Source organism: Pelodiscus sinensis, chromosome 26 (assembly GCF_049634645.1).
Source record: "Pelodiscus sinensis isolate JC-2024 chromosome 26, ASM4963464v1, whole genome shotgun sequence".
Taxonomy (NCBI): Eukaryota; Metazoa; Chordata; order Testudines; family Trionychidae; genus Pelodiscus; species Pelodiscus sinensis.
Window position 1 is genome coordinate 8,698,550 of NC_134736.1, and position 22,980 is coordinate 8,721,529.

The following is a 22,980-nucleotide window of genomic DNA, read 5'->3' on the forward strand; positions in this document are numbered from 1 at the left end:
TTGGGATGGGTTCTTAGGGGATGAATTTGTACAATTTCTCTTGAAGGAGTTTGAGGATGATGCACTGAAATTCAAGGATATGTTGCGGAATGGGATCATTTTTGAGTTCAGTGAAATGTGGCCCACTCTGGGGCAGAATCATCATTTAATAGCACCAGTACTTGCCCGCACAAGAAGTGAAGAGTCATGCATCTAATTAAATCAAGAATTACACTGGAGATTTATCAGGAAATTAAATCAACACTCCCATTTATCAAAAAAGAGTCAGAGGATCTTTAATGATAAGAAAGCAGAACCTCACTGTTGCATCTCTTCTCAAAGATAGCACATTGTTGCATTGCGGTTAGTGCTGAAAGGGAGTGTTCCCTTTTGAATCACCCAACAACTGGAGATCTCAGAGTATTGACCAGGCCCACACAACATAAGGTTACAGCCCCAAGCTCATGCTTCAACTATTTAGCAAGACTGGTCTTCAGGAAAGGTTTGTTACAATCCTCTGCATCAACTGGTGGAAGCGTATGAAGGATGAAACAAGCAATTCCTACTGCAGTTTGAAACCCCTACAAATCCATAGGTCCACTGGCTGTGCAAGTCCTATTGCCTGGGACTTTAAGGGGTGAGCAAAACACTAGAAAGTCCCTCGTACATTCCACATACAAACAGGAGTCTGGGGATGGGCAGAATCATTTTTAGGACTTTCCTATCTGACATTTAGGATTCAATAGTTACTACTTTTGCCTTTTAAAATGTGACAAAATGTGTTAGGAACATCATTCCAGAACCTGAAACGAATGATTTCAACTGTTTATTTTGGCTAAGGCTGCAGTGCTCCTCTCACCTGGAAAAGAAACAAGCTTTGTACTCACCAAGGTTTCATATTAACAAGGACATTGTCTGCCCCACTCTGACCCCACAGTGATCCTAATCACCAACGAAAAACATTCCAAAGGCTTCTATGGTGAAGTAGCTTAGAAAGAGGTAAGAGTTGGCATTTCTGAAACAGCAGCAACTCATATCGGGGATGCTGGGGAAGGAGACGTTGGATGTATGGGGAGTGAAGAGAGGCTCCAAAGGGATGCTTTCAATACCACCTGGTTTGTTCCCACTCTGATTGCAAGCCTGCCTCAGAACCAAAGATCTGTTGATGCAATGCTGAAGTTGAGGTTCTGTTCCCAGCTGGCAGGGTGCAAGATGACCAAGAGTCACTTTCACTGGCATATATCACTGATAGCCAGCTGGGGGAGGGAGATGTACAGCTAGCTCAGTTACATCCAAATGGACAATGCAGCAGGACCCCAACACAACAGTTCTGACTGAGATGACCTCAGTGTTCCAGTGGCCCAGTTAGAGAGAAGCCTTAAAAACATTAGCATGGGCTGGTCCACTCCTGGATTTTGGGTCTTGAGTATCTAGCCTAGGCCCCTTCTCCCGGGAAAGCTCCTGCATGAGAAGTCTCCTGGCATGGTGACCATAACAGCCTGTTAAAGAGGGGAGCTCCCATCTCTTGCTCCAGCTACATACAGGTCACAAAGGACGTCAGTTGACAGAGACTTTACTTAGTCAAACACTATGGGGATCCCCAGGTTAAGCCTAGTAAGGATCACAGCCAGTCGGGCAATGCAAGGCTAATCAGTTCCCTGCGCTAACTCCAACAATCAGCCCCGCGCACTAACTACATCACTGACTCCAACCATCAGAATGTAAGACAGCCAGCCAAAATGAGAGTCCAAACTGTACACTGCCTGGGCGCACAGATACACTATGGCTGCACTGACTAGGGATGTTAGATAGCAGGTTTTTGAATAGTCATATAACCACATGACATCTTCGCAATTACACAATAGTCCCCAGGGGCAGGGCCAGCAGCCAATGCGCTCCCAGCCCCACTCCCGGGGAGAGCCCTGACACTCCTCTACCAGAGGTAGCAGTGCAGGGTGAGCCAGTTTAAAAACCAGCTCCCTTCATGGATTGGCTGCCTGCCACCCTATGCTGCTGCCTCTGATACAGCTTGGACCCCACCTCGGATGGGGGCTGCTACCGTGAATCAGCCTCTGCTTGCGGCGGGCCCAGGCTCACGAAGGACAGAAGCTGCTCTGGAAAATGCAGAGAAGCCACTGTCTGCAGGGAGCTCTGACCCCCCTGTGGACAGGGGCTGCTACCTCAAAGCAGCCTCTGCTTGTGGTGAGTCCAGGCCCACTGTGGACAGAGGCCTTGTGGTGGCCAGGCCTGCCCCCCAACCCCTGCTGCTGCCTCTGATAGAGGAGGGGAGGGAACAGACAGCACCCTCCTTTGGGGGGCAGACAGGCAGCACCACGGAGCAGGTGCTGGGGAGAACTGGCTTTTAAGCTGGCTCCCCCCAGCACTGGCTCCTGATACAGAGGCAGTGTGTGTGTGTGGGGGGGGGGGGGTGAGTAGTCAACAAGTTTAACTGATAAGCCTAAGATTATCTGTTAATTGTCCACTTGACTACTCATTGACATCCCTAGCACAGACCAATAGCCAATATCTAACAGGGCATTCAAAACCACTTAGTACAAAAGAAATACACAAGGAAACAGTGCCATAGCAGAAATGGTCTCATTACTGGAGGAGGCGTAAAAAATCCTCTTTAAAATCAAAGGTGCCATTGAGGAGCCCCAAAGTGCCTTTCTGCTGGAATTCATTGCGGTATTTATCCCTGAACTCTTTATGGACGTCATCTATCAACTTATCCACATAGGTCAGAGTCAGGATCTTCTGAAATCCAACCTGGAAGGAGGAGAGCAGACAGTTACAATCACTGTTAGAGAGCAGCTAAGGTGTATCATTAGCTGAAAGATACACTGCAACACATTCTTATTGATACATCCGTTACAAACTACTAAAATTAAAAGAAAGGAGCTAGAAGACGCTGCTATCTTGACAATTAGATGATTTATGACTCTAGGACTACAAAGTCTACTTCAAAGCTTGGAGCTCAGAGTCTTTTCAAGATGCTGTAAGTAAAATTATAAGTTTAAACAATATCTATTAAAAGGGAATAGTATAACTACTGTTACAAAGATAATACTAACAGAAAAAAATATTTATTTTCCTTGGGCTGTTGTACATTTGAGTACTTGGTACAGTTAGCTTCCTTGGGCTGTTGTACATTTGAGTACTTGGTACAGTTAGCTTCCCTTATGAACTGGACTAGAACAGAAATACATTTGGAAAAAAACTGGAAGATGTTATTGTTTAAAAAAAAGGGGGGGAAGATATAACCTGAAAACTATTTCTAACTTTTTAAAATGTACTAAATTTCATCTTGAAATGTGCCATTTTACTATTTCCAAACCAACTGTTCAGTTTCTAAAAACTAATTAAGTTAATGTAACATACTATACAGCTTTAAAAAAATCTGAATTTTCAATGGAGACCAATCTCAGTCCCACCATACATCATAAGACTAGAATTGCTAGGATCTACAATGCTGGATGATGAAAATAGCTGCCAAACACACTTATTACTGAAGAGAGATCAGAATAGCAGCTGGTATTGCCAAAAACTTCTCAACATTTATTTAGTGTACACACCCACTTAAAGTGCACTTTTTTAGGACCCAACTCTGCAAACCACCTTCAACTCAGAGGTCATTTTCACCCACTGAAATCAAAGAAAATTGAAGGCTCTCATCTCACAGAATCAGGCCCTAAATTATCCCTAAATTTGAAGTGCATTAATGAGTGGAGGGCATTCTCCTTTATACCTAGTGTACAGATTATCCTGTACAAATGCACTGTACACCACATTAGGAAGGGGGTAGCCACAGATTATTTTACAGCAATACAGAGCTTTCACTCATCCCCAAATAGAGCAGCTATTCTCAGGACACAGTGTAAAACTGCATGCAAGATAACCTTAGAGAGACCTGGCTAATCTGGGATTGACTTTTGACCCCAAGCAAAGGGCATCCAGAACAGCTAGGCAGAACAGAGATGACAATAGATACATGTGCCACAGATGCCTTAGTCTGCACTTTGTAATCTGTGGCTAACCTCAACAAGCTCGTTTTAATCAAACACTAAAAACAAAACTGTAAACGGAAAGAAATGTGACTAAATATCTACAACTTAAGAAGCTGCTGCTAATTCTAACCATTCCAAGCAAAGAATGCAAACGTTTGGCACCATCACCACTGCTAAAGACTCTAAAATTTTCCACTTATAGCAAAGGAGAAGGGGGACTCATGCGTCTTTACTTAAGGCTCTCGACAGAGCCTATTAGAGACAGGCACACACTAAAATGAGACCAAAAGTAAATTCTCAGCCCCACTGAAGCCAATGGGAGTTTTACCACTAACTGCAATAGGGCCAGAACTTCACTCTAGGCTGCCCCTTATGGTAAGAGTACCAGATTTTTAGATTTCAGAAAGATTTTTGTCAAACAACCTTAAACTGGATAGTAATAGAGATGTAGCCGTGTTAGATGGTAGACTTACCACTGGAATTATATCTGACACCCACAAAAAAAGTGATATTTCACTGCCCTCTAGTGCCATGGCTCAAACTTACTTACCAATGGCACCTCCATTGTACATCATGGACCAGAAGCAACCCCAAAATGCACTGCAAGTATGAGTTACAATTGGCCAGTCTTCTATGGCACATTCTAATCTACCCTGTTAAACCTGGGAGAGTCAATTCAAGTTCACAAGTAAATTGGACAAGTTACCTCACTACAACAGCAGCCTGGACTCCTTAGTCAATATTGATAGAAATGTAGCCGTGTTAGTCTGGGGTAGTTGAAGCAAAATGCAGGACAATGTAGCACTTTAAAGACTAACAAGATGGTTTATTAGATGATGAGCTTTCGTGGGCCAGACCCACTTCCTCAGATCAAATCCATTTGATCTGAGGAAGTGGGTCTGGCCTACGAAAGCTCATCATCTAATAAACCATCTTGTTAGTCTTTAAAGTGCTACATTGTCCTGCTTTTAGTCAATATTGTAACAATTCACGCATCCTATTACTGCTCACTAACAAAATGGCTCTTCTGGAAACAATAGCCAGTCACTATTTTGAAAATGAAATACACCTTGAGCTGATATAGCACTTCTATGCAAGGGTTTCAGAATCTCTTTCATTCATTCATTTCACCCCAAGGCTCTATACTTTGAGGTAAATATCAGAACTATCTTACTTAGAAGCAACACTGAAGTTCAAGGATACTTTCTAGTTCAATGTCACGAAGCAAGTCCAGAAAATTGCTGAGAACAGAGTCCAGAATATGAAACAGGCTTTTTCAGCCATGCACAATGTATTGAATTTAATATGTTCTATTAAGTGTGTATTTATCAGTACATCAGCTTTGGGATTTTATGTCATTCCAGATACAGAGTCCTAAAAAACTGCCCAAACACTTGGGCAAGCAGAAGGGGCTGTTAACACAATTTACTTACCACAAACACAAGCTCAAATTGATTGTCCAGTTTGTACTTAAGCGTAAGAGCTTCATGGTTAAAAGAATTGTTGCCACCTCGCTCCTATGAGAAAAAACAAACAAAACAATTACTCTGTCATTGAAGAGCTGCCCTAAAACTGGAGAAGAATGCTCTGTATACAAATGCCCAGAGTTCTAAAAGTTCCTGTAGTCCCCTCTGCTGGGAATAGGGACCGTCTCTCTCTCTCGCCCCCTCTCCCGGGGCTGAGGGGCAGGGGACGGTCTCTCTCTCTCCCCCCCCCTCCCGGGGCTGAGGGGCAGGGGACGGTCTCTCTCTCCCCCCCCCCCCCGGGGCTGAGGGGCAGGGGACGGTCTCTCCCCCCCCCCTCCCGGGGCTGAGGGGCAGGGGACGGTCTCTCTCCCCCCCCCTCCCGGGGCTGAGGGGCAGGGGACGGTCTCTCTCTCTCTCTTCCCCCCCCCCCCCGGGGCTGAGGGGCGGGGGACGGTCTCTCTCTCTCTCCCCCCCCGGGGCTGAGGGGCGGGGGACGGTCTCTCTCTCTCTCTCTCTCCCCCCCCCCCAGGGCTGAGGGGCGGGGGACGGTCTCTCTCTCTCCCCCCCCCCCGGGGCTGAGGGGCGGGGGACGGTCTCTCTCTCTCTCTCCCCCCCCCCCGGGGCTGAGGGGCGGGGGACGGTCTCTCTCTCTCTCTCCCCCCCCCCCGGGGCTGAGGGGCGGGGGACGGTCTCTCTCTCTCTCTCCCCCCCCCCCGGGGCTGAGGGGCGGGGGACGGTCTCTCTCTCTCTCTCCCCCCCCCCGGGGCTGAGGGGCGGGGGACGGTCTCTCTCTCTCTCTCTCTCTCTCCCCCCCCCCCGGGGCTGAGGGGCGGGGGACGGTCTCTCTCTCTCTCTCCCCCCCCCCGGGGCTGAGGGGCGGGGGATGGTCTCTCTCTCTCTCTCCCCCCCCCCGGGGCTGAGGGGCGGGGGATGGTCTCTCTCTCTCTCTCTCTCTCTCCCCCCCCCCCCCCGGGGCTGAGGGGCGGGGGATGGTCTCTCTCTCTCTCTCTCTCTCTCCCCCCCCCCCCGGGGCTGAGGGGCGGGGGACGGGGTCTCTCTCTCTCTCTCTCTCTCTCCCCCCCCCCCCCGGGGCTGAGGGGCGGGGGACGGGGTCTCTCTCTCTCTCTCTCTCTCTCCCCCCCCCCCGGGGCTGAGGGGCGGGGGACGGTCTCTCTCTCTCTCTCTCTCTCCCCCCCCCCGGGGCTGAGGGGCGGGGGACGGTCTCTCTCTCTCCCGGGGGGAGGGGCGGCCTCACCTGCAGCAGCACGGAGCGGATGAGCGCGTTGACGGGCGCGGTGCAGGCAGCCGCGGGGCCGCGCACGCCCTGGAAGCACCAGAGCACGAGGCCGCCCTTGCTGAAGATGGTGAAGAAGTCGAGCATGGCGAGGGGGGGGGCGCCGGGGAACCGGCCCGACCACCTCGGCACACGTCAGACTAACTCGCCGCTCACTTCCGCCGGAAACCCCGCGCCGCGGCCGGGCACAATGCAGGGGGCGGAGCCGGACGGAGAAAGCGATTGGTCCGTTCCCTGACCATGCTGTCCTATCCCGGCTCGTGTGGGGGCGGGAGCCGGAGAGCGAAGCCGCCATTGGTCCGCTCTACGTATGGAGACGGCCCGGTGTTCGGACTGCCTATCCGCACGAGCGCTTCGGGGCGGAGCTGGTATTCGCGGCATTGATTGGTCAATTTTATCAGGAGGCGATACCCGAGCACGGGACCGGCGGATTGGCCAATCCCTGGCCATGGGCGGGCTCCAGGAGTGAAGGGCAGACAGGGAGGAGGCGGATTGGAGGCTTGCTCCGGGGTGGAGGCGCGTACTCGGAGGCCATTGGCTAGCGTGGAGGAGGGGGCGGAGCCTGCCCCTGCGCTCCGGAGCCCGCGCATGGGGCTCCCTGTCAGGCTGGCGGCATGATCCGGGCTGGCCGCGTGTGCCGGGGCCTGGCGCCCCTCCGCGCCCGCCCGCCGCCCGAGCCCGCCGGGGGCTGCGCGCCCCGACCCCGCGGGCTCCGCACCGGCCGCCCCCAGTGCCGGGGCCTCTTCGGCGGTGAGGGGCAGGGGGGTCCCGGGGGGGCTCGGCTCGGGGGGGGGGTTGGCTTGTGGGGGGGGGCAGCTCCGGGCTCGGGGGGGGGCTCCCGGCTCGGGGGGGCTCGGCTCGGGGGGGGGGACTCCGGGCTCGGGGGGGTTTGGCTCGTGTGGGAGGGGGGCGGCTCCGGGCTCTCGGGGGGGCTCCCGGCTCGGGGGGGGCTCGGCTCGAGGCGGGGGGGGCTCCGGGCTCGGGGGGGCTCGGCTCGTGGGGGGGGGGGGGCTGTGCGTGTATGGGGAGGGTAACCCGACGCGGGTCTGGTCTTGGCTGGGCCCCAGGCTTCCCCTGGCATTGCAGTGTGATGGGGTCTCAGCAGGCAGGGTCTCCGGGTGAGGGCTGCATGGCCAGGGGTCGAGCGGTGAACTCACCCACACAGGGGCCGAGGGGTTTTCCTGTCCTGCCTAGGCTGGAGAGATGCTCCACCTCGCCCAGGGCCAGGGACCTGCCTGCCTCCAGGTCTCAATGCACTTCGTAAAATGTCTGGAGCATAGGGCTGGGGCCAGGACTCCTGGGTTCCATCTGCAGTCACTGTCCCTCTTGGGCAGGGCCTCTCCCTGGGGGCAATTTCCATCTATATGAGGAGGGGGAGGGTGGGTGTGTTCCTGGGCCAGGGCCCTCTTGTGCTTGGTGCTCTACAAACACAGACCAAAAAGATGGCACCTGCCTTGGCTGTGAGGTTACATTCATTCACGTTCCTAAAACGTTTCAAACTTGGCTAGAAGTGAGGAGAGTGTCACCCTGTGGGCCCGTGTCCCTGTGTTTATCAGAGTTCATCAGGCAGGTTGTGTTCATTATTAACCCACCTCGCATTGTTTATTACAACTTTTATCTCTTCTGGACAAGTTCCTCCCTGGGCTATCCCTGCTGCCTCATCATTGGTGTCTCTTGTGGGTAATTCAGCCCCTGGATTTTATTGTTGAGAGATTTTTGGACAGGGCACTGGACTTGGACTCAGGAGATGTAAGTTCAGCTCCTGGCTCTGCCAATGGCCCACTGGGCAAGTCATGGCTGTGCCTCAGTTTCCCCATTTATAAAATTAGGCTAATGATGCTGATTTCCTTTATAAAGCCCTTTGAGGTCTGTGGATGAAAAGCCTGCATAAAGTTAGGTATTATTATTGCACATGTTTAAAGAGACAGGTTGTGAAATGGGGTTCATTCAGCTCTTAAAGTCTCCGGCCGACCACACATCCAGTGGTGGTAGTGAACGTTGAGCCATGTTTTAGGAAGTAATGAACGTGTGATATGCAGGAGCAGTGGAAAGAGACTGATGTCTGTTTCTTGGCCTCAGTTACATGATTTTGATCAGGGTTACAATAGACAAAAAAGTGTATCCTATATGGCAGGAGTCAGTGACTCCAGTATAGCAGTGACTGCTACACATGGGACCAGCTTTGACCAAAGCCACATGGGATACTAAAAGAGAGACATGTCGGTCTCTGGGTTTCCATTAAACGCTGGACTGGTGTTGGAACTGGGCTGAATGACTAGGCACTGAGCTAGCCCTCTAACTGGCATGCCAAGAAGAGGATTGTGCAGAGGGCATCTTAGAATGCTGCACACAAGACTAGCTTCTGGGGAGATTGAAACGTATCCTTTCATTTCAGTATGCAGATAGTCCCCGATTTACCAACGAGTTACGTATCAAGCACTTGGTTGTAACTCGATCTGTTCGTAAGTCGGACCCCATTCATTTACATGTGACCATGCTGTTCGTAAGCACAGATCGCACGTTTGTAACTCAGGGACGCGCTTAGTGGGAGGCTGGTCATAAGTAGAGCTCGACAAATAATGTAATCTGCTTGCCTGTGGCGAGCAGATTACAACGCAGAAGAGCTGGCACAGAGCGATCTGCGCATGCGCAGAGCACAGAACCGCCCGAAACCGCGTGGCTGGCGAGCAGGGTTCACTGCCGCTTGGCGACTCCTGGTCATAAGGCCAAACTGTCATAAACTGATGCGTTTGTAACTCGGGGACTACCTGTATACTGTTCTGTTGTATATTCAGAGCTAACTCGACCTTCGTTTGGCTGCCATGCAGCAGAGAAATAAAACTGCAAGGACTGCAGCAGAAGGCCCAATGATGTAAAGGAGCAGATGCTTTTTTTTAAATCTCAGGCCAGTTCTCAAAGGTGACTTTTCCAAAACCACCATCACCTTTAGCACCAGTGTCTCATTTGTGGGCAGTCTGAGCAGAGAAGCCAAGGAATGAATGAGGAACTGGGATTCCAGTAAATTCTTGGGCCACGGTAGGGCCCTCCATTGCAAGATGGAGACTGTATTGGCTGGGCAGTGTGAGGCAAGTTTGTACGTCACTGCCAAGTTCATTTTGAGGGCCGTCAATTAGGTGTCTTTCACCTGCACTGAGCCCACTTTGCAGAGAAAAAAATCCCCGTAAGTATCTCCCCCAACCTTCCAAAGGAAGTGGTAAAAGCCCTTAGGTGAGCCATTGAAAATTGGACTGAGGAGCATGTGGTGGTGTTTTTACATGGTACGGCTTGTTCAGAGAGGTTGCAGTCAGACCGAGGAATGAGCCTAAGAGTCCAGGAGTCCCAGAGCCGGGGTTCTATTGGGTCTGGGAACCAGAGGATGCTCTCCTCCCTGAACCATGTGAGTTTCTCCCACGGCAGAGTTCCTGTGGCGCATAGCTCTCTTGTAGGCTGCGGGGTCCGGGGCCATCATCACCTCTTCCCGCTCTGCCCCCGCTCTCCCCCCTTGTTCTCCTTCCCTGAAGCTCCTCCCCAGAGCTATGCAACGACTCGGGAGGTTAGCAGGGAGCCTGGCAGCAGGGGTTGCTGCCTGCGGGAGGGCTCTGTGTACCACACATGTGTGACATGTTCGCATTGGCCTTGGTTAATGAGAGATGCTGCTGCGGGCTGAATGAGGCATCAGTTGAATCCAGCCCTAGATGGAACAAAGTGTCATTATGCAGCCCACGGGGGGTGGGGGGTGAATCTCAGTGGCTAGGTCCTCCACTGAAGGCAGTTTCCTGCCACACAAGGAGGGAAGGAAGAATCCCTCACCTAGCAACAGTCTCCACATCCAGGGCTAGTCCGGGATCTGGCGGCACCTTGAGGCTTTGCACCACCCACCTGGTCTGATGACTCTGCTATAGGAGAGGTGTCAGAGCATGTCAGCGTCTTCCCCGTCCACAGAACATCCTGTGTGATTTTTCCTGAGTTGACCCAGAGCCAAATGCTCTTTGTCCACCTGTCAAACTCCTCCAGATGCTGGGACACCTTGGGGATGGTGGAGGCTGTATCAGTGAAGAAGGGAGCTATGCAATTATCTGCATCTCACACAGGGCCCAAACTCCAGCATCTCCTGGCCTTACTACAGGTTGGATCTCTCTCATCTGGCGCCCTCGGGACTGGACTGGTCCTGACTGAGGGGTTTTGCCAGACCAGAGGAAGTCCCTCCTTACATAGCCTGTGCTGAATTCCTGCCCCCTGCTAGGGCTCCAGCCCGGCATTGCTGCTGTCTGCCTGACCATGGCTCCCCAGGTTGGAGCTCCCTAGCTGCTGCTGCCAGACCCTGAGCTCCAGGGTCAGAGCCCCGCAGCTGCTGCTGGACCCGAGTTCCAGGGCCGGGGCTGGAGCTCCCCAGCCACTGCTGACCCCTGCTACCTCCCGGCCACAGGGGGCACAACTCTCAGCTGCACTGCCTGCCCCTCCGCCTCTACCCTATGGGGCTCCCAACTGAGTCGCTGGTCCCCCCCACTCCCGCCACGCTCCTGCCCCACGACCCGACCTCTTTATACCTGGGCTCTGTGGTCCAGGAACATCCCTGGTCCTGCTGGATCACAGATGTTGCCAGACCAGAGAGTCCTGGCTAAGGGAGGTACAACCTGTACATGGCGTAGTGGACAACAGAGGGGGGAAGTGTGTCCTGAGCCTTGGCTGACCTTGCCCAGTCAATGCAATAACCCTTTGCCTAGCCCTGCCCCGCCCCTCCTGCACACCACTTGCAAAGCCCTGTTTGGCCTGGGGATTGTTTTTGCTGCCTGTCTTCCTCATGCTGGGGCAGGCTGAAAGCACCTAACAATCCCATCTCTCCTTACAGACCTAGGGAAGGAGGTGGGGAAGTTCCAGAAGAAGTTAAAAGAGAGTCTCCCCGGCAGTGAGTGGAACCCTATAGACACCACCAAAGGTCTCCCCCCTGAGCAAGCAGATGTGGTCATCGTGGGGGGAGGGGTGATGGGCTGGTCCGTCGCCTACTGGCTGAAGTGCCTAGAGACCCGGAAAGGCGCGCTCCAAGTGGCCGTGATTGAGAAGGACCCCACGGTAAGTTACCCAGGAGGAGGCTTCTACTTAAACACAGCATCTCAGACTTGTGCAGAGCCCAGGTCTTATTTAGAAACTGAGCTGAACTCCCAAGCACTGTGGCTGCTCTGCACACCCGCCCCACCCTGTCCCCCTCCTTGCACCAGGTCTCCCTTCCTTCCCCACAAGAAAGGTTTGCATCCACAAAAGGTGAGGCCAGCTGCCCCAAAAGAGCCGAGTGGGAGGAGTCCAGAGAAGAGCCAGCTCGGTATGTGAGGAGAATCAGAGGCCCTGCAGAGCTGTGGAGGAATGGTTCTAATGGGGGGAGTCAAGGAGCAATGGCCCAAGGTGAAGGAAGGAAAAGTTCATGTTGAGCATTGGGGGAAGAGAAAGGGTCTTAGCAGCCAGAGCAATTGGGGCAGTGGAGGCTGCAAAGACTGATTGGAGCAGGGTCGGTAGGGAATGGAGTAGTAGCTGCCTTGCAGAAAGAGCAGTTGGGCTGGGTGATCCAGTAGTTCCTCTGAGACCAGCATGCCGGGAGGCTACAGTATTCCGACCCTCTTGTTTGGATCAAGGACTCATGCATTCCGTGGTATTAAGATAGATCAGCACCTGTGTGTTCAAGACGTAGCATAAGCAGAACCAGGATAGTATTCTTGCCAGCAAGTTAAGGAACTATGGATTGGATACATGGACGGTGAGGTGACTGGACAGCTGGCTAGATTGGCAGGCTCATCAGGTAGTGATCAATGACTCATCTGGCTGGCGGTCGGTTTCAAGTGGAGTGCTCTGGGGGTTGGTTCTAGGTCCTGTTTTGTTTAATGAAGACATTGATGACCTGGATGAGGGGATGGGTTGCACTGTCAGCAAGTTTGTGGATGACACTAAGCTAGGGGGAGGTAGATACGTTGGAGGATAGGAATATGGTCCAGAGTGACCTAGACAGATTGGAGGATTGGGCCAAAAGAAATCTGATGAGGTTCAACAAGGGCAAGTGCAGAGTCTTGGGATGAAAGAATCCCAAGCATTGCTACAGGCTGGGGACTGACTGGCTAAGTAGTAGTTCTGCAGAAAAGGGCCTGGGGGTTACAATGGATGAGAAGCTGGATATGAGTCAGCGGTGCGCCCCTGTAGCCAAGAAGGCTAATGGCATATTAGGGTGCATTAGGAGGAACATTGCCAGCAGATCTGGAGAATTGATTATTCTCCTTTATTCGGCACTGATGGGGCCACATCTGGAGTATTGCATCCAGTTCTGGGGTCCCCACTATAGAAAGGATGTGGGTGCATTGGAAAAAGTTCAGCAGAGGGCAACCAAAATGATTAGGAGGCTGAAGCACATGACGTATGAGGACAGTCTGAGGTATTTGGGCTTGTTTAGTCTGCAGAAGCGAAGAGTGAGGGGGGATTTGATATCTGTCTGAAGGAAGATTCTGGAGAGGATGGAGCCAATCTGTTTTCAGTGGTGACAGGTGACAGAATGAGGAGCAATGGTCTCCAGTTACAGTGGGGGAGGACCAGGTTGGATATTAGGAAAAACTATTTCCCTGGGAGAAATAAAAGATAGAACTATGTAGCACTTTCAAGACTAACAAGATGGTTTATTAGGTGATGCGCTTTCGTGGGGCAGACCCACTTCCTCAGATCAATATGTGGAAGAAAATCTGCACAGCCATATATACCAAAGTGATACAATCAAAAAAAAAAAGTGAACGCATGTGAAATTGACAAATCAAATTTTAGAACAGAGTGGGGGTGACGGGGGAAGGTAAGTTCCTGTGAGGTAGTGACATAGGGGTGATAATAGGGGAAGTTTCTGTGAGGTAATGACATTAGGGGTGATAATTGGGGAAGCTATCTTTGTAATGGTGAGATAATTAGAGTCTTTGTTTAAACCCATACATAAAGTGTCAAATTTAAGCATGAATGACAATTCTGAAGCTTCTTGTTGAAGTCTGGAGTTAAAGTCTCTTTGAAGCAATATGCATGTTTTAAGGTCATTAAGTGAATGATCAGTCTGGCTGAAATGGCAGGCAACAGAGGCCTTTGCCTCTGTGATTTCATCCTTTTTCCTCCCCATTGTATTTCTTTACCCACTAATGACCAGGGTAGGATTGTGGCAGGTTTTGGCCCCCTATCATAGGGTAACTGCGTTCCTGCTCCACTGGGGTCACCGCTAAATCCCCACAATCAGGATTCTCCTGAAGATGTATCTGGTTTCCAAGAGATGAGTGCCCACATCACCCCATTGGTACAGCCGCTCCCCAAGTTGCGAGCGGTCGAGTTACGACCATTCACACTTACGACCAAAGCTCCCATGGAGCGGTCGTAAAGACGGTCCCCGAGTTACGAACGCAACCCTCATGTACAAACAGCGCGGTCACGTGTAACTCAATGGGGTCCAAGTTACGAACAGCTCGAGTTACGGCCAAATGTTTGGTCCATAACTCGTTCGTAACTCGGAGAGAGGCTGTAGTCTCAGGAGGGAATGGTCCATGAAAACCGATGTCCCCTCTGCCCACTAGAGGGAGCTCCCGGGGCTCCTTGGTAGGCAGCGTAGCTCTGCTTCTACTGGTCCTGGCTTTGCTCCATGGATAGAGCTGATGGGTCTGGGCCTTTCACCAGCATTAGAGCCTGGGAGAGGGCAGACCAGAAAACTCACTGCCTTCTTTCTGTTTTGGTAACAGTCGTTGTGACCATCCTTCCCCTGCCCCTTTGGCTTCCTTGCAGTACTCGAAAGCCTCCACCGTGCTCTCTGTGGGAGGGATTCGGCAGCAGTTCTCCTTGCCAGAAAACGTCCAGATGTCCCTCTACTCAGCATTCTTCCTGCGCACAATCAACGTACGTCCCACAGGCCAAGCTCTGGCGGGAGGCGCGAGGGCCTTGTGTTCTCCAGGGGCCCCAGAGTCTGTGAGCTCCGTGCTAGAGGAAGTCAAGAGTCAGGCTGAGGGGTGCTACAAGCATGCTGACCCCCTTGTCGCCATGACTGCAGGTGGAGCCTACTACGATTCACGTCATTAGCAGTGTGTCTGCGTGACTGTGTTCATCACACATTGTTTTGATCGCCTTGTGGGCTTCTATCTCCTGCTTGCGGGTGTCAATCTGGAGTGGCTCTGGATTTACACCAGTGTGTAAGATCAGTATTTGTCCCTTCTGCAGGCATTGGCCTATGCTTACTAATACCTCAGGCTTTCTGTTGCTCTTTGCACGTTGTAGCACTGCACAGACATTAACTAGGTCACCTGCTGCATGACCACGCCAGCGGCCTGGGTTTGATTCCCATCTTTGTTCCCGAGCTGACAAGTGCTGGGAAATGTGTGTAGGTGATGCTGTCGGTCCCTAGAGAGACCTGAAGGGGGTTATGTCGCTTGTCAGCAACCCCTCGGGCAGAGCCAAGAGCTGCACTGGGGTCTCTAGCACAGGAGAACAGGTCATTCTGAGGAGGGTGTCAAATCAGTGCAGTTCCTCCATAATGCAGTGATGATTTCTTGAGTGGGTCCTGGCCAGGTCCTTTTTCCTCTGCGTCTCTCTGAACAGGTTAGTGACTGAAGTATTGACAGGCACACTCTGTCCACAGGAGCATTTGGGGGTTGTGAACGAGCCGCCCATAGATATTCAGTTTAACCCCTTGGGGTACCTCTTCCTGGCCTCAGAGGACGGAGCTGCCATATTGGAGGAGAACGTGCATGTTCAGAGGTACAGCCTCTCCGCGGGGAGCATGTTGGGAGCTGGGAAGCGAGGCTGTGGAGGTCGTGGCCGATGGTGGGCAGCCAGTGTTGTAGCAAAGAGCCCAAGCAGTTACCCTGGGAGCAAAGTAGGCACCGAGGATATTGCCTTTATGGGCACTCCAGCTCAGTACTGAACTCCCTCCAGCTCTGCAGAGAAGCCTCCAGCATCTGTACAACCTCGCGGCTCTAGGTTGGGGTTTTCCCATTCTGCCTGTCCTGGGCCCCCCTTGCAGAGCATTTTTACCGCACCCCAGTCTGGCCTGCCCATGCCTCCCTTCTAACTGCAGCCTCCCGAGATGGGGTAACTGACTGTGGAAAACCCCTGGGGCTTCATTAAAAGCTCGGTGGAGAGCCCCCAAAATTATTCCTTATCCCTTGTGGCCAAAGCTCTTCTAGCCCAGGTGATTAGATGGGAGGAGCTTGTTCGCTGGCCCTTTGCCCCACCTGGACTCCCATGGCACTGAGCAACTTGAGTCCCACAAAGCGCTGCCCCACCAGTATTCTACACTCCCTGGCAATGAACTCAGATGGTCACGGGTCCTGTGCGAATAGGTGGGTCTTGCCCGGCAGTGGGAATTGGCCATTTCCAGAGGTAACCGAGGGGAGCCGCGGGGGCAGAGAACCTAACTTGTTTCAAGACTGAGCTGGCCAAGTTTACAGTGGTACAGTGAGACTGGTGGCACAGTGAGGCTGCCGACAGTGCCGTGTAGCCAGTCTGAGACTACTAGCGGCAAATATCTCCAGTGGCTGGCGACGGGACACTAGGTGAGGTGGGAGGCCCTAAATTACTACTGGAGACTCTGCCCCAGGTGTCTTCCTGGCAAGTCTTGTCCACATGCTCAAGGTCTAACAGACACTGTATTTGTAGTCAGGAAGGAATTTTCCCTCTGGCTCAGATTGGCACAAACCCTGGAGGTTTTTCACCTTCCTCTGCAGTGTATGGGGGATGGCTCGCTTGCTGGTTTAAACTGTGGTAAATGGCTGCTCTGTAACGGAGTCTTGAGATGTGATTTGAGGACTTCAGTAACTCAGCCAGCGGGTAGGGGTCTGTTGCAGGAGTGGACGGGTGAGGTCGGAGCCTGCAATGTGTCGGAAAGCAGACTAGGGGGTCACGATGATCCCTTCTGGCCTTCAAATCTGAGTCTATAGCGATTTCGGTGGCCATGGGGTCTTCTGCTGAGCGTGCCCATGACCCGTCCCTGCGTGAGTAAGAGAGGTGGGCTTGACAAGCTTGAGGAATGATGCCTTGATACCCTTAGTATGGGGAGGAGATCTGAGGAGAGAAGCAAAACTGCTGGGGGAAGGAAGGAAATTCTTTCAAGTCCCCTACATATACTGCAGAGGAAGGTGAAAACTTCCTTGTTTTCCCCTGGCAGTTATGCTTTGTTTTCTCCAGATCTCCTCCCCTATGTTTCCTTGCTCTAGCTAGATCAGGACAAAACTGGCATATTCTGATGTATATTTAATGGCTTTTCAGGGACCAAGGAGCGAAGGTCTCCCTTCTGTCACCAACACAACTGAAGAAGAAGTATCCATGGTTGAATACCGATGGTGTGGCTGTGGCATCCTACGGTACTTAGTTTCTAGACCCCTGTCTAACCCATGGGGGACTGGAACTCCCTTTATACTTCAGTCTCACTAAATATTAGAGGAGTGAAATGAAAAAGAAAATGTAACGGCTGTGTCTGAAACTTTAGAAAATGCCATTGAAGGAATTGAAAGGACCAGCTCTCAGTGCAAGGGTTCATCTTGCGCTTAATATTTAAGTGCAAAACCACATTTTAATGCCACGTTAGGGCTGAAAAATCAAAGTCCAAAGTAAGAGAGTACCAAAAATTAAGGTTTCTGATAAATATTAAACCAGCTTGGTACATGTCTTGTCTGTTTTATGGCACACTTCGAATAACATAAGCAGTAGTACACCATATAACAAAGCAAATGGGGAAAATCATTATGTACGTACATATGTACAATATTACCAAGTAAATGTAACTTTTGGGGGCTTGATTTCTCAGCAGTACATTAACATTAGGTGGCAAGAATTTATTTCCTTGTTTCCTTATGTATCTACTGAGAACACAGTTAATTGAAAGCGTCGCCACGTCAGACTGGGGAGGAGAAATAGAATTCAGATGGATTTGTTCCGAGCTGCTGACTTGACGTGTTCATGCTTCTCAAATTATCATACTGACGTCAGATTTGAATTGGTTTCCCTTCCCCATTGAGGTCTACAAATGAAACCAAGTTAAAAATTTCTATCCTTACCCTCTCGTAGCAGAGGAACTGAAAAGCCTCAGCTGGCACGTGTGGGGACAGGATTCTATCTTCCTGGCTACTTGGCACAGTCACTCTTCAAACAAATAAATCTTTTGGATGAGACCATACACAGAACCATTCAAACCTGCCGCCAGAGGGGAGGCGAACACTTGACCCGGGGCCTGGCCATTCAAAGGGGCTCCTGACTCAGGCTATGCCTACTGCAGGAATTGTCCCCGGAGCAATTTGGGTGGCACTGAAGGCTGGTTACCCCAGCCTTCCCCTCCCCCACACCTTGCCCAACGGTCTGTGAGATCTGTTACCACCCCTCTCCTGGCCAATGAGAATTTGTTTGACGAGACTGAAAAACAAAAGTGGAATTTGCCCTCGTTAAAATGCTCCTTGCTGGGAACTGGTGTAACATTCACACAACTATAAGTTAAATATTTAAGTGTCGCTGAACAATGCCTGTATCTTCAAGAAAAACATTGATGCCTTAAGCAGACCTTAAGCAGGTCTAGCTAACCTCACCTCCTCTATAACATAGGAGAGTAACACATACCCATCTGTACCGTGCATAAGATAATGCACAGGTTCTTATATACAACTTCTTTTTGTGCCTGTGACTAATTCTCCTCGGGCTAAGCATAAGCACTGGTATCTGCAGAACTGGGGCTGTAGTTTGCAGGCATCCTACATTTTGGGGGCTTGAAGGTTGCTTTGTTCATCCTGTTCTTCCATGTGTCCATTCCTGGTTTCTATAGGCCTAGAAAATGAAGGTTGGTTTGATCCCTGGGCCCTCCTCCATGCCTTCAAGAGGAAAGCAATATCCATGGGTGTCTATTCGTGCCACGGAGAAGTGACATGTAAGTGACCCATCTGTGTCTGAGGCTGGCCCTCTGTACGGTTACTATGTGCTGAGATCCTCCAAGTGAAGCAGGGTTGGATCTGGTCAGAACTTGGATGAGAGACCTCAGAGGAGCACGTAGGATTGCAAGGAGTAGCATTAGGGATTTGATACTCCTCCACCAGAGTGCTGGGGGTTGCTTAGCTGAGCGGCTGCTGAAGATGGTGTCTTTGAAATAAGATAGGAAAATTAAGATAGCCGCTGAAATGAAATAAATAGCCACCAAAACTATTGAAAACCTTGAATCAGAAACAGAATGATGAGGCTGTGAAACACTGGAAATATCTTTTAGACACACACTGAAAGTTGTTGTCATTTATGGACTCAGACTGGAGTCCAGGAGTCTGTTTCCCTTGCCACTGATTAGAGGGGACGTCACACACGCTAGAGCAGTGTGAGGACTGTAACTTCGGACCCTGCTTTGGAAATCAGAGATCCCATCAGCTGTAGCAGGAATGAGTGACAGAGGGTGCATCACGTGGTGGTTCCCTGTTCTGTTCATTCCCTCTGGGGCACCTGGCGCTGGTCACTGCCAGAAGACAGGACTCTGGGTTGGATGGACTTTTGGTTTGACCTAGTCTGTGCTTCTGTTCTCAAACAGAGCTCTGAGCTCAGGTAACAAATCTTTAGTTCCAAAGATTTAATTAAAAAATGACAGACAGCCCCCTCCCAGCTTTTTCTAGTCACTTTCCTCATCTCTTCGTTTAAAATTAAATTACATGAAGCACTGGAGGCTATCGCCGGTAGGGAATAATGGAAACGTGTTCCGAGAGACTCCCCGAAAGGGTACCATCTGATGTCTGTGTTGAATGTCATGGCTGTCGGCTACCCAATGGGTCAACGAGCAGAGAGGGTTTATGGAATAAGGACGGGGAGTCGGGATACGAAAGGTGTATTCCTAGCTCCATCACAATGTCACTGAGGGTACGTCTAGACTACAGGCTTTTGTCGACAGAAGTTTTGTCGACAGTGTCTGTCGACAAAGCTTCTGTCGAAAAAGAGCCGCTTTGTCGACATTACAGCGTAGACGCAAAGGACAGTGTAGATGCAATAACGCCTTCTGTCGACAGAACTCTGTTGACAAAAGGCGTTATTACTCGTAGAATGAGGTTTACAGCTGTCGACAGAACTCGGCGGCAGTGTAGACACAGGTATAGTTTTGTCAACAAAAGTTCATTTTTGTCGACAAAACCCTGTAGTCTAGACACACCCTGGCTGTGTCTAGACTGGCAAGTTTTTCCACAAAATCATCTGCTTTTGCGGAAAAACTTGCCAGCTGTCTACACTGGCTGCTTGAATTTCCAGAAAAGCACAGACGATCTCATGTAAGATTGTCAGTGCTTTTCCGGAAATACTATGCTGCTCCCGTTCGGGCAAAAGTCTTTTTCCGAAAGACTTTTGCGCAAAAGGGCCAGTGTAGACAGCTCAGATTTGTTTTCCGCAAAAAAGCCCCGATCACGAAAATGGCGATCAGGGCTTTTTTGCGGAAAAGTGCATCTAGATTGGCCAGGGACGCTTTTCCGCAAAAAGTGCTTTTGCGGAAAAGCATCCTGCCGATCTAGACGTGCTTTTCCGAAAATGCTTTTAACGGAAAACTTTTCCGTTAAAAGCATTTTCGGAAAATCGTGTCAGTGTAGACGTAGCCCGTGAGTGACTTTGGGCAGATCACTTAATCTCTCTGGATCTTTGTTTTTCCAGCTGTACTGTGAGACTAAGGACTGCCAGCTGTCTTTGTAAAGCATTTTGAACTCTATGGTTGAAAAGCACTTTGAGAACTAAGTATAAGTATCCCGCATCTAAAACACAATATCTCTGATTGCTGGGTCTTGGGTGGTTTAGCACAAGTTCATTTCTCAGTAACCTGCCTAGTGACTTCCCCACTTTTGTTGTGACTCATTCGTGAGCTCCATGGCTGCCTGTTATCAATCACTGCGCATTACGGATCAGTGAGCGAACATTGTGACAGAGCAGGGATTGTATTATGCACTGAAAACAAGCTAGCAGCTGTCAGAGATTTTAGTATGAGTGGCCTGGGAATACACAATATGTACTAGCGAAGGGACTGTAGGTACTTCACTAGCAGTCCAGAGCAGTGTTTCTCAACCTTTTTTTTTTTTATAAAGTACCCCCCCCCTTTTTTTTAAATTATAAGTACCCCCAGTACCTACATCTTTCAGACACACACAATTTTTTTCTACTATTGCAACACATTTGTTTAAACAATTTAATGCTAGCTGGGCAGGATATGAAATTTTTGGGTATAAAAAGTACAAAAAGAATAAAGCGCCGTAAAACTTAAAACAAAAATTCAGTTTTTTCCAAATGTCAGCGGTGTTGATGTACCCTCCAGACTTCTCTCAAGTACCCCAAAGGGTACTTGTACCACTGGTTGAGAAACACTGGTCTAGAGAGTGCCACTTATGAGCTGTGCTAACTGGCCAGCTGTGCGTGCTGTAGGCAGATCTGGATCCTCAGAGATATTTGAAGACAGGGAGCAAGTTGCTGTTTGCTGCATGTTTTTTGTTTTTGTTTCTTTCCCAGCCTTTACCACCTCCTCCACAGAACTCCTGACGCCTGAGAGGGAGCTGACCTTGTCCCGCATTAATTATGTCCATGTAAGTAACCTCCCAGTGGTCTGGTCCCACAGGAACTGCTCTAGTTCAGACAGGAGAGATCTGTGCTGGATCCTGGTTTGACCCAATTTATCACTTGGTGGAAGAAAAATACCTGTCTGTGTAATTGACTAGGCTCTCCTAAGACATTTGCATTAGGGGGCCATGCTGGGTCCTTCGGGTAACCCTGCAAGGGGGATATTTTAACAGTGAGGGGGTCTGGCCATTAGAACAGCTCCTGGAGGGCCATGGTGGGTTCACCTGCACTTGGAGTCTTTCAGATTGAGACTGGATGTCTTCCAAAAGGCTCCACTGCAGTTCAACTGCAAGTCACTGGTCCCAGTGCCCAAGTCGCTGGGTGGCATCCCGCAGCCCAAGCCATGCTAGAGGACAGATTGAATGCTCACTGATCCATCTGGTCTTGAGTCCATGAAATCCAAACACACTGCATAACTGCAAAAGCTTCCCTGAGCTTTGCATGGGCTGTTGGCCAGGGGAACAAGTGTAACCACACAGTGATGCCTCCTAGTCCAAGGATCCAGGCAGTGGGTCTTCATGGGTGTGGGGCTCTACCTCTGCCGGCGTGACACTCTCTCTCCGTGGGCTTCCTTTTCTCCCCACAGTGAAGTCAATAATATTGATTCACTTCAAGGGATGGGGAAACCGAGGCACAGAGCGATGCTGGCACTCACACAAGGCCGCATTCTGAGTCAGTGGCAGAGCCAGGAAGAGAACTGTCCTCACCACTTCCTGCTCTCCAGCAGCCCGTACACACCCCACCTGCCCTCCCCCATCTCTTGCTCTTTCCCATGATGCAGTTTCCAGTGCAGGGTCATTCAGGAGCCGGTTCTTTGCCCCCAGCGTAGCGCTGTTGCTCTGTCTCTGGGCAGCCTGGAAAACCTTCCTGGACATCTGCCCCCAGAGTTCTTTGGGGTCTGTGAAACTCCCTGCTCTCCCCTCTTGGGCCTTCCAGGTTCAAATGCCCAACAGTTTGGAGAACCAGCCCGTGGAGTGCTCCCTGGTGGTCAATGCAGCTGGCTGCTGGTCAGGGAAGTTGGCAGAGATGGCTGGCGTTGGGATCGGCTCGCCCAACACCCAAGACGAGATTAAGCTACCAGTGGAACCCAGGAAAAGGTGCAGGTTACCCACCATGGCCCGGTGGAGTGGGAGATGTGACACAGGAAGAGACTTTGTGGGGCCGAGGCCCTGGGGGGTTGCTTTCCGGGAGGGGTGGGCATTGATTTCCACATTCGGGTTTGATTCCTTTACCGGGAACCCGCATGTCCCCACCACCAGGGGACGGGCTGGGGAAGGGCGTAGCTGGTTGGGCCAAGTGAAACTTCAGCACCACAGCTGAGGCGGTGACACGGCGCGTGCTCCCTAAGGGTGACTGCGCTGGGCAAGGGAACGGAAGCAGTTTTCCAGAGCTCTCTGGGAAATACCCCACTCTCGCTTCTGTTGCTCTGTGAAGGCGGAAAAGAGGAGCCTGGGGAATCGGGAAGAGCTGGGGGGCTGGGATTCCCTTTGCCTGGAGTGGGCAGCAGGCCCTGGCGTGGGCGGCAGGCCCTGCCCTTAGGGGCGCTCACCTTCCGGAAGCTTCTTCCCTGTGTCTGCTCTGGCTCCCAGGGCTCTGCGAGCACCCATCTCAGGATGGGGTGGGGTGGGGTCTCTTGGTGTTCAGT

The 22,980-nt window shown here is 51.1% G+C and overlaps 2 protein-coding genes across 6 annotated transcripts in view; one reads left to right on the forward strand and one right to left on the reverse strand.

Moving 5' to 3' along the window:
• Nucleotides 1–6,927, reverse strand: part of SRPRA (SRP receptor subunit alpha) — a 22,750-nt gene extending 15,823 nt beyond the window's left edge. The window contains exons 1-3 of the mRNA XM_075909283.1: nucleotides 6,708–6,927; nucleotides 5,420–5,503; nucleotides 2,585–2,748 (exon numbers count right to left, since the gene is read on the reverse strand). Coding sequence (XP_075765398.1) covers nucleotides 2,585–2,748; nucleotides 5,420–5,503; nucleotides 6,708–6,833 — 374 coding nt within the window. The 5' untranslated portion in view covers nucleotides 6,834–6,927. The remainder of the gene's footprint in view (nucleotides 1–2,584; nucleotides 2,749–5,419; nucleotides 5,504–6,707) is intronic.
• Nucleotides 2,902–22,980, forward strand: part of FOXRED1 (FAD dependent oxidoreductase domain containing 1) — a 27,644-nt gene continuing 7,565 nt past the window's right edge. The window contains exons 1-9 of one of the 5 annotated variants that reach the window (XM_075909289.1): nucleotides 7,370–7,496; nucleotides 8,379–8,495; nucleotides 11,596–11,816; nucleotides 14,526–14,636; nucleotides 15,373–15,491; nucleotides 17,001–17,095; nucleotides 18,544–18,645; nucleotides 21,228–21,301; nucleotides 22,272–22,432. In XM_075909289.1, the coding sequence (XP_075765404.1) occupies nucleotides 11,730–11,816; nucleotides 14,526–14,636; nucleotides 15,373–15,491; nucleotides 17,001–17,095; nucleotides 18,544–18,645; nucleotides 21,228–21,301; nucleotides 22,272–22,432 (749 nt within the window). In that variant the 5' untranslated portion in view covers nucleotides 7,370–7,496; nucleotides 8,379–8,495; nucleotides 11,596–11,729. Of the gene's footprint in view, nucleotides 2,978–7,305; nucleotides 7,497–8,378; nucleotides 8,496–11,595; nucleotides 11,817–14,525; nucleotides 14,637–15,372; nucleotides 15,492–17,000; nucleotides 17,096–18,543; nucleotides 18,646–21,227; nucleotides 21,302–22,271; nucleotides 22,433–22,980 lie in introns of those variants that run through there. The other 4 variants (XM_006111243.4, XM_075909288.1, XM_075909287.1 and 1 more) reach the window with 4 other exon arrangements.